This window comes from Leptonychotes weddellii, chromosome 3 (genome assembly GCF_054177405.1).
Source record: "Leptonychotes weddellii isolate Sample4059 chromosome 3, ASM5417740v2, whole genome shotgun sequence".
NCBI classification, from domain to species: domain Eukaryota; kingdom Metazoa; phylum Chordata; class Mammalia; order Carnivora; family Phocidae; genus Leptonychotes; species Leptonychotes weddellii.
In genome coordinates, this window is record NC_138371.1 from 134,085,706 (window position 1) to 134,097,094 (window position 11,389).

At 38.1% G+C, this 11,389-nt stretch overlaps 1 protein-coding gene and 1 pseudogene across 3 annotated transcripts in view; both read right to left on the minus strand.

Annotated features, from left to right (window-relative positions):
• Positions 1-6,084: 6,084 nt before the first annotated feature.
• LOC115940757 (U4 spliceosomal RNA) lies at positions 6,085-6,191 on the minus strand (annotated as a pseudogene).
• A 1,174-nt stretch (positions 6,192-7,365) lies between these two features.
• The window catches only part of DIAPH3 (diaphanous related formin 3), a 485,199-nt gene continuing 481,175 nt past the window's right edge, over positions 7,366-11,389 (minus strand). For all 3 annotated transcript variants that reach the window (XM_081815005.1, XM_081815002.1, XM_081815001.1), the window contains one exon: positions 7,366-10,872. In XM_081815005.1, coding sequence (XP_081671131.1) covers positions 10,610-10,872 — 263 coding nt within the window. In that variant the 3' untranslated portion in view covers positions 7,366-10,609. The remainder of the gene's footprint in view (positions 10,873-11,389) is intronic.

Sequence of the window (11,389 nt, forward strand, 5' to 3'; positions counted from 1 at the left end):
CTGAGCAGGGAGCCCGATGCGGGGCTCGATCCCAGGACCCTGGGATCATGACCTGGGCCGAAGGCAGACGCTTAACGACTGAGCCACCCAGGTGCCCCGACTTGCAGGACATTTTAACTGACATTCTTATAAAGATTAAAAAAAAAATCAGATTTGTTTTCTCAGGTCAGCAATCCTTTATTTTGGGGAGAGACTATGGAAGGAAGAGAGGGTAACGGATACAAACTAGTCAGAAATCCTTTATTTTGGGGAGAGATTATGGAAGGAGGAGAGGTTAAAAGATACAAGCTATAATTCAGGAGGGTGATACAAGGAAGGTCAGGCGGGACAGAATGATGTGTGAGATCACGTTAGAAATATCACCAGATTCCTTCGGGAGTTATAAAGGTGCCTTAATTCTTGTCCTTGCCAAACATCCTATAATAGTACGACAAGATTTTATTTATTATCCCAGTCAAATTGGACCCTTATGCTCTGGGTAGGCCACAGGTGTGGGATGTCAGTCATGGCTTATCATCAGAATGGCTCTTGTTAGGTCATTAAGGAAAGGAATCAAGATGAGACCCTTCAAAGAAAATGCCTCCCACACCACCCCCAACTGCCCCCCTATGAAAAGGCACCTGTTTGCTTTTATTGGCTAATTGGCTTTACAATGTAAGGGTCAAGAATGTGTGGTTGATACAAGGGTAAAAAAGAAATATCTCATTTTAAAATCAAACTTCCCTCAGAGGTTGAGTACTTGTAGTTATGAAGTCCAAATTTTTGTTGCCTAATTTTGATGTATTTTAGTAGGGAATGCTTTACACATATTGAGCCTTGAAATTATTACAAAAGATATAAATAGACATTTCCATATTATTAATATATATTCATACATAACTATTTGCCTTGATACATGTTAAGTGTTTTAAGTTAAAAATACATGTTATTATTTATATTTAATCTACCCTTTTTTTTTTTTGAGGCAAAGATATGCCTGTTCCACCAGAACCCAGCCATGTCTGAAAACAGACATTGTGGGGAGAGATTATCTAGAATATACCTACTGGAGGACTTGGTGCTGCTCTCAAGAAATAATTCACGAGAACAATTGTTTCAATCTGTTTAATTATTTTATTTTTATTGACATTTATTTATTTTTTTTCGTAAGCTCTATGCCCATTATGGGCATTTGAACTCCCAACTCTGAGATCAAGAGTCACATACTCTATGGACTGAGCCAGCCAGGTGCCCTCAATCTGTTTAATTATTTTATTGTAGCTTCATGTTTGACCATCAATCACATCTGGTCAGATTATACATAAAATATTAAGATTAGACTGACACCAATTAGAGATACGTCATTAAAATAAAAATTTAATAACCCATAGTTAGAAAGTGAGGAGAAAAGAGAAATTTTTAAAAATAGGTTTATAATCCAAATATAACATGGGATAAAAATGCCAGGAGAAAAATTGATAGCTCCAAACTTTAGATACAATTTAAAAAAAAGAAGTTATGTAATAGGGAGTTTATTAAAATGCTTTAGAATGATGTTGTAAAAGAAAATGAATAAGCTGCCCTGAGGAGATAAATTTGGCTTCCAGTTCTATCATCAGATTGCTTTTAAAATATTAAGATTTCAAACATGAAATATATAATAATGTAGATTTGTCAGAACATGGAGAATGTTAGTGGTATTAGTTGTAAGGAGGAAATACCTGGAACTTTTAAAACATCTTTTTGTCCAATGGTTGGAGTTTCAAAGTGGGTAGTAGAGGGGGAAAACTTATTTTAAGATTTGCTGGAAGAAACCAAGATTCCTTTTAAGTTCTTGTCTTTTGAAGATGTCTATGGGGAGGGTACTCATTCTGCTGAATAGTGATGGTAATGGGGGAGATTATCCATGTGTGGGGACAGGAGGTATTTGGGAAATCTGTACTTCCCTCTCAATTTTGTTGTAAAACTAAAATTGCTTAGAAAAATAAAACCTTTAAAGAAATGAAAAAAAAAATAAAGGGAGGGTACTGTTGAAGTGTCAAACATGACACTCAAATCTAATGAGGTGAGTAGAAGACAAAGAGGCATCTACAGGCTAACCCTAGAGGACACAGTTAAATTTCATTTTACCTCAAACTCTGTCTCCAATACTAGTTGTAACAGCCTTATACCCATTTTATATTTTAAAGATTTTATTCAGTTATTTGAGAGAGGGAGCACAAGCAGAGGAAGGGGCAGAGGGAGAGGGAAAAGCAGACTCTCTGCTGAGCAGGGAACCCAATCACTCGGGGCTGGATCCCAGGACCCTGAGATCATGACCTGAGCTGAAGGCAGATGCTTAACTGACTGAGCCAGGCAGGCATACTATTTTTAAATTTTTAATAGAAGTATAGTTGGCATACAATATTATATTAGTTCCAGGTGACAACAGTGATTACATATTTACATAATTATGAAATGCTCATGGTGAGTATAGTTACCAACTGTCACTGTACAGAATTATATTATTGACTATATTCCCTATGCTGTACTTTTCATTCTTGTGACTTCTTTATTTCATAACTGGAAGCTTGTACCTCCCACTTCCCTTCACCCACGTTCCTGACCCCCCCACCCCCACCTTCCCTCTGGAAACCATCAGTTTGTTCTTTGTATGTATAGGCCCGATTCAGCATTTTGTTTATTCAATTGTTTTGTTTTTAAGAGTCCACATATAAGTGAAATCATATGGTATTGGTCTTTCTCTGACTTATTTCACTTAGCATAATACCCCCTAGGGCCATCTAAGTTGTCGTAATTGGTAAGATCTCATTCCTTTTGATTGCTGAGTAATATTCCATTGCATATATATACACCACATCTTTGTCCATTTATCTATGGATGGACACTTGGGCCGCTTCCATGTCTTGGTTATTGTGAATAATGCTGCAGTAAGTGTGAGGATGAATAGATCTTTTTGAATTCGTGTTTTTATTTTGTTCAGGTAAACACCCGGAAGTGGAATTATTGGATTGCATAATATTTCTATTTTCAATTTATTTTTTTTTAAAGATTTTATTTATTTATTTGACAGAGACACAGCGAGAGAGGGAACGCAAGCAGGGGGAGTGGGAGAGGGAGAAGCAGGCTTCCCGCTGAGCAGGGAGCCCAATGCCGGGCTCCATCCCAGGACCCTGGGATCATGACCTGAGCTGAAGGTAGATGCTTAACGACTGAGCCACTCAGGTGGCTTTTCTTACCAATTCGGTTGCTTTTAATTTCTTGAGGAATCTCCATATTGTTTTGCAGGTATTTGGGAAATCTGTGGCTGCACCAGATTTACATTCCCACCAACAGTGCACAAGGATTCCCTTTTCTCCACATCCTTGCCAACACTTGTTATTTTGATACTAACTATTCTGACATACATGAGGTGATAACTCATTGTGGGTTTGATTTGCATTTCCCTGATGATCAGTGATGTTGAACATCTTTTCATCCTGTCTGTTGGCCATCTGTATGTCTTTAAAAAATATCTATTCAGATCTTCTGCCAATTTTTTAAATTGGATTGTTCTTTTGGTGTTGAGTTATATGAATTCTTTATAGATTTTGGATATTAACTCTTTATCAGATATACCATTTGCAAATATCATTTCTCCTGTTCAGGTTACCATTTTGGTTTTGTTGTTGTTGTTGTTTTGTTTCCTTTACTGTGCGAAAGATTTTTAGTTTGATGTAGTCCATATTGCATATTTTTGCTTTTATTTCCCTTGCCTGAGGAGACAGATCCATAAATATGTTGCTAAGGCTGATATTCAAGAGATTAGTGCCTATGTTTTCATTTAAGAGTTTATGGAAAAAATAAAGAGTTTTATGGTTTTGTGTCTCACATTTAGGTTTCTAATCCATTTTGAGTTTATTTTTGTATAAGTTGTAAGAAAGTGGTCCAGTTTTGTTCTTTTGCATATAGCTGTTCCGTTTTTCCCAGCACTGTTTATCAAAGAGATTGTCTTTCCCCATAGTATATTTTTGCCTCCTTTGTCATAGATTAATTGGCCATGTAAGTGTGGATTTATTTATGGGTTCTCTATTCTGTTCCATTGATCTCTATTTCTGTACTGGTACCATACTGTTTTAATTACTGTAGCTTTGTAGTATATTTTGAAATCTAGTATTGTAATACCTCTGGCTCTGTTCTTTTTTCTCAAGATTGCTTTGGCTATTTGGTGTCTTTTGTGGTTCTATACAAATTTTAGGATTATTTATTCTAGTTCTGTGAAAAACACTATTTGTATTTTGAGAATTGGTAGGTTGCTGTGGGTACTATGGACATTTTAACTATTCTTTCAATTTATAAGCATGGTATATCTTTCCATTTCTGTTGTCTTCAATTTCCTTCATCCCTATCTTACAGTTTTCAGGATATAAGTCTTTCTTCTCCTTTGTCAAATTTACTCCTATTATTTTTTTTGTGCATTTGTAAATGAGATTAAAAAAAAATTCTCTCTGCTTTGTTCCTGGTGTATAAAGATGCAAAATATTTCTGTATATTGATTTTGTATTCTACCACTCTACTGAATTCATTTATTAGTTTTAATAGGGTTGTTTTTTTTTTGTTTTTTGTTTTTTGTTGTTGTCTTTAGGGTTTTCTGTGTCTTTTGCAAAAAGTAACAACTTCTTCCTTACCAATTTGGATGCTTTTATTTCTCTGTCTGATTGCTATGGCTAGGACTTCCAGTACTATCTATGTTGAATAAAAGTGGTGAGAGTGGACCTCCTTGTCTTATTCCTGATCTTAGAGGAAAAATTTTCAGTTCTTCCCCATTGAATATGACATTAGCTAAGGTTTGTCACATATAGCGTTTATTGCATTCTCCCTAAAATCACTTTGTTGAGAGTTTTCATTATGAATGGATGTTATAGTTTGTTAACTGCTTTTTTTGCATCTATTGAGATGATTATCTGATTTTTATTTTTCCTCTTGTTAATGTGATATATCACATTTACAAACATTGAACCATTCCAGCATCCCTGGAATAAATCCCTCTTGATTGTGGTGAATGTTAATGTATTGTTGAATTTGGTTTGCTAAAATTTTGTTGAGGATGTATGCATCTATGTTCATCAGGGATTTTGGTCTATAGCTGTCTTTTTTTGGAGTGTCTTTTTCTGGTTTGGGTATCAGGGTACTGCTGGCCTCATAGAATGAATTTGCAATCGCTCCTTCCTCTTCTTTTAGTTTGAGAAGGATAGACATCAACTCATCTTTAAACATTTGGTAGAATTTACCTGTGAAGCCATCTGGTCCTGGACTTTTGTTTGTTGGGAGTTCTGTGATTACTGATTCAATCTCATTACTAATAATTATTTGTTCAATTTCTTCTTGATTCAATCTTAGAAATTGTTTTCAGGAATTTATCCATTTCTTCTAGGTTGTTCAATTTGTTGGTATTGGTCCTATTTTTCATAGTGGTCTCTTACGATTCCTTGTAGTTCTGTGGTGTTGGTTGTCCTTTGGTTTTATTTCAGTTGACAGTATTGCTCTTTCATTTCTGATTTTCTTTGAGTTACTTCTCTTTTTTTCTTGATGTATTTGGTTAAAGGTTTATCAATTTGGTTTATTTTTCAAAGAACCAGTTCTTAGTTTTATTGATCTTTTCTATTGTTTAATCTCTATTTCATTTATTTCCACTTTGGTCTTTATTATTGCCCTTCTTCTACTAAATTTGGGCTTTGTTCTTTTTGTAGTTCCTTTAGGTGTAAGGTGTAAGGTTGGAGTGCTTGAAATTTTTCTTGCTTCTTGAAGTAGGTCTGTATCACTATTAACCTCCCTCCTAGGACTGCTTTTGCTGCATCTCAAAGATTTTAGACACTGTTTCCATTTTCATTTCTCTCCATGTGTTTTTTTAATTTCCTCTTTGATTTCTTGGTTGACCTACTGGTTGTTTAGTAGCATGTTGTTTAGCCTTCACATATTTGTTTTTTCCATTTTTCTTGTAATGAATCTGTAGTTTCATATGTTGTGGTCAGAAAAGATATTTGATGTGATTTCAATCTTCTTAATTTTTTTCAGACTGGTTTTGTGGCCTAACATGTGATCTATCATGGACAGTGTTTCATGTTGCCCTGAAAAGAATGTATATTCTGTGGTTTTTGGGAAAAGTTTTCAATTAGCAATAATCGCGCCTCGGATAAACCTCATTGGCTACGATACTGCCACTGTGCAAAGCTTATTCTGTGGTTTTTGAATGAAATGTTTTGTATATAACTGTGAAGTCTATCTGGTCTAATGTGTCATTCACAGACATTTTCTGTCCTGTCATGACGGGGCCATGACTGCCACAGGTGCACTGGTGGGTGTAGCTGACCCTCAGCCCAGCTGGTGGCAATGGCCGGCTGTGACTGCTGTGGGCACACTGTTGGACAGGGGTAGCCCTCAGTGTGGCTGGCTGAGAGGCCTGGATGCAGCTATTGAGTATGCTGGTTGGTGGGTCTGGCTTTCCACTTCCCTGAGGCAGGAGCTGCTCTGGAAGGGTGCACATGACCTAAAATTTCTTTCAGGTATAACCCAGGCGTTTTTCAAATTGCTGTCTCTGGTTCACGGTTGGAGTGAGTGATAGAGTTCCCTGAGCCTTTCAGAACAGACTTTCCATTTCGTATCGCCCTCAGGCTGTCCAGAGTTAGGTCCTGCTGATTTTCAAAGCCGGAAATTGAGGGCTCATCCTCCTAGTGCAGATCCCCATAGGGAGGTAGGGTGCGTGGGTCTGGATATGGGGCTTGATCCCTCTGCTCCTCAGGGAGGACCTCCTGCCTGTGCTACCACCCCTGTTTGTGGGTCGCTGTGCTGGGGATTTTGTTCACAACTGTGTCTCTGCCTCATCTACCCTTCTCAACATGGCTTTTTGTCTTTAGCTGTGGAATAGCTGTTCTGCTAGGCTCAGGTTGTTCTGAGTGCATTGCACTCCATGTATTCGCAGCCTTGAGGTATTTGTGGGAGGAGGTGAGTTCAGGACCCTCCTACTCTGCCATCTTTCCGAATCCCAAGATCTACTCTCCTTATACCCATTGTAAAAGGCAAAGGTGTGTTTAGGAATAATGAACTTTTATGGTTTAGGTCACATTATTTTCATTTTATGGGGAGATTTGGATTCAGTTTTGAAATGCCATCCAGTCTTGTGGCTCTTTGGCAACTTCCTGTGTTTTTGCTAAAGCGTAGCTCTTAGAGCAAAATGGCTTCAGGGTTTGGCCCCAGGACATATTTTAAGAACACTCTTGCCTGGCAAGGACACGTCATAACTAATTTTAATGACTAGACAAAGCTGAGTATTGTTACACTGCCAGTTTACAATTTCTGGATTTAAAAAATTTTAATAATACGAAGAAAATATGAATGCCACTTTTTGAGTTTCAATCAAATTAGCGGTTTATTTTTTAGGACCTGTCACTTCTGAAAAGTTACATAGTCAGTACAAATGGTTGGCACACAAGTAACCATGAAATATGCTCCCAGCCCACCTGTGCTTACCCATAAAAGAGAGTTTAATAAGATGAAATATAGCATAGATATAAATTATAGCCTAAATGATTTAGTTTTTAACTAGGAAACTCAGAAAGTTTTTGGTATAAATTATTGAAATGTCTACTTCTTCATATAAACTTTGATATATTTTGTTTAAATATTTAAATGTTAAAGGACATACATGCATATAGGGTAGTACCCTCCCTGCCTCCATGTCTGGTTTAACTTTCCATGGTTTCAGTTATCTGTGGTTCAACCATAGTCTGGAAGCAGAGGATCCTCCTTCTGACGTAATGTCAGAGGTGAATAGTAGCATAACACTAGGTCTGTGTCATTCCCCTCACTTCAAATCATCATGGAGGCATTTTATCATCTCATGTCACAAAAAGAAGGGTGAGTATAGTACACTGATTTTCTTTTTTTAAAGATTTATTTGAGAGAGAGGGAGGGAAAGTGAGTGGGGGGAGGGGCAGAGGGAGAGAAACTCAAGCAGACTCTGTGCTGAGCATGGAGCCTGACATGGAGCTCGATCCCATGACCCTGAGACAAAATCAAGAGTTGGACATGCAACCGACCAAGCCACCCAGGCACCCCTACATTAAGATATTTTGACGGAGGCTACATTCATATAACTTTTATTATAGTATATTGTTATAATTGTTCTATTAGTTATTGCTATTAATCTCTTACTGTGCTTAATTTATAAACTTTGTATAGGAAAAAGCATAATATATATAGGGTTTGGTACTATCTGCAATTTTAGGCATCCCCTGGGGGGTTGTCTTTGAATGTATCCCCTGAGGATAATGGGGGGTGGGGGAGATAGGATGTGCTGTATGATTAGATCATTTCCTTATTTTTAAATCCGTTCAGATATTTGGGAAAACTTATTAGCAGCAGGTCTTTGCTTTTGGACAACTCAGTGATCACTTAGTTGTCTGTGTGTTTTTGCCAAATTCTCTACACTGACCAGAGAGGGAGTGAGAACCTATTTGGGGTTTGTCACTGGCATGGATGGAACATCTTTATCAAGGGTGCTGAGCTGTGTTTTGGCTTCAAGTTTACCTGCTGATTCAAATGAATAGATTGTTTGCCCAGAAACATGAAATTGTATCTCAATGTCTGCCCTCAAATTAAAGGTCATCACTATAATTTCCAGCTATAGTTGGCTAAAGGAATATTAAGAATTTTTCATAAAACCCTAATCCTACCCTCCCGCCCATTGTTGAAGGCGCATTTATCAGTGAAATATCTGCTGCAGAAACTGATCTGTTTCTTGGTTGGCCCTTAGCACTGTGAACTCTAGCTGTGGAGAGGAAATCTAAAACAAGGCCCTCTATTCGGGCCTGCTCAGACTCCTGTCAGCGACGGGGAGCGAGTGGGCTGCTGATCTGCAGGAGTCCAGCCCCAGGGGGTGCTCTGCTAGCTTTGGACTCCCAGTCATCCCGCTAGATGGGTGTCCTTCAGCTCCCGCAGACAGATGCTCTGGGGCCTGATGGCTCCGGCTAAGGCCTTGCCTGCATGTCTCTGCCCCTGGGGGTCTGCGTCGTCACTTCCCCTTACTTGCCAGGCTGCTCCTCCCTGGCCCCATGTTTCCAGAGTGTTTACCTGCCACCTGGTATGTCCAAACTATCTGGTTGAATTTGTTTTGTTTCTGAAAAGCCCCCGTCTTTACAGAATCACATGAAGAACCGACAGTCAGTATTCTTTTATTCAGCTTCTTTTCTTGCCGTTAGGGTCCTGTCTGCTAAAGTGTGTCAATGTCCTTCACCTTTCTTGATTTTGAAGATTTGTTCTCAGGAAAATATGCACTTTGCCCTCCAGTTGCAATTCCTATTTCAGCAATACATAGGAGAACAATTTCTTCCTACACAGGCTGTGGATAGCATCATTCCCCAATGTCTATAAACAGGGCCTGGTTCATAGTTCTAATTAATTAACTTTATTAACTTGGAGCTGAAAGGAGGTGGCAACTTAAACAAGGAAATAAAAAGCAGTGGACCTCGCCAGACTGGTTCCACATAACTGCTTTTTAACTGAAGGTAAAAGAGCATTTACTTCACATAATAAAGCAAAATAGATGCTTAGATAGACGGCAGAGCGCAGTCTAGTTACAGCTTATCTACAGAATATGCTAACTACAAAAAAATCCCCAATTTTTTTTTTTCACTTAGTGCAAGTAGCATTTTCTTTAATATAGGATTGAATTAATGTGATGCCCCAAATGAGGTAAAATTGCAACATTTGCATAGGAAAACCTTCCTTGACACACTTTAGATCTTTGTTAAACTTATTGTCAGATCAAAGAAACTGCAATTTCAGGTTTGTTCACAGAAAAAAAAAAACCCATTACTTGGGAAGTTTCAAAATGGCAATTCGATCCCAGAGTCACAATTACCAAGGGAAAAACGCTCTCTCGGTTGAGAGTTGCAGCAGCACTGTAATACCGTATACATCCACTTGATACAAAAGCAGGTGTGTTTTACAAAGAAAGAATGCACACATTCCTAGTACATCATTTTTGGAAATGTGCTCAACGGCCTTATAGTCTCCTACAGGGTCTAATGAACACGAATTCAACAATGATAACAATGAGCTTACATGCATTTCCTCACAGCTCTCTCATATTCAATTTTATGTTCCTGATGCTACACTGATAGCATGAAGATCCGAGCGAAGGAGAAACCTGGGCCCATATAAACAACATGCATGGAATATGTATGGATACAGATCAAGAGTTGACAATGATGATTTGATGTTCACTAATGCTGAAAACAGGACGGTAAAAATTAGTGACTTAGAAAAATGGTATTTTCTTCAGGACACATTGCTGAACACATGGCCACCTACCTGTTTTCTAAAGCATTATGTATAATTTAACCACCAAATATAGAACACATGAATACCAGGAGACAAGAAAAGCATTAAAACCCATTACAATCTTGAATAAGCCAAGACCTCAAGTACATAGAAAAAGCACTACAATCATGTTATTTAGCTTTATTTTTCTAACATATATCATAATTTAAACTATATAAAGTCACCTATATAAAAAGCAATTTTTTTTTTCAAGTGGTATAGCTTGGAGCATGGCTTTATGTTTGGCTTAATCATTTTTTACCAGTTTAATTTATAAAGCTCGTAATCTTGCCAGCAGGGCTTCAACTTCGGGAACAGATTCGTTTTTAGAAACAGAGCCAAGAAGTTCCATTTCCTTTTTTCTGTTGCTTTCTACATTACAGGCTTCCTTCTTCTCAACTGCCTTGATCCTCCCCGTAGACGTATGAGTGTCTAGATTATAATTAAGCTCCTTGGCGACTGGAGTCCTCGTTGAGTTGCAATTGATATTGTAGTGTGAACGTGACCCTTCTGTCAACTGCACTTTCTGATTTTCTACAGTAAGGAAGAGAGAAACAGAAAATTTATCACTGTGATAAGCAAGGACTGTGCACATTATGAAACATTAATTTAAAATAATTATTCTCAAACAACTCCTCTTAGATAAATTAAAATATTCAGAGAAGGGTAGATTGGAAAGAAATACACATAGTTTATGAATAAACTAAAATATAAATAGACAACCCTTTCCTTAGCATGCATGCTGATTTCCTTCTGGTCTCTGCTCAAATGCTCTACTAAGCAGAGAGGCCTTCTAGGACCATCCAGCAGAAAGAGCACCGCCCCTTTCCATCACACATTTACCCTTCTTTTTTTTTTTTTTTTTAAAGATTTTATTTATTTATTTGACAGAGACAGAGATAGCGAGAGCAGGAACACAAGCAGCGGGAGTGGGAGAGGGAGAAACAGGCTTCCCTCCGAGGAGGGAGCCCGATGTGGGACTCGATCCCAGGACCCTGGGATCATGACCTGAGCCGAAGGCAGACGCTTAACGACTGAGCCACCCAGGCGC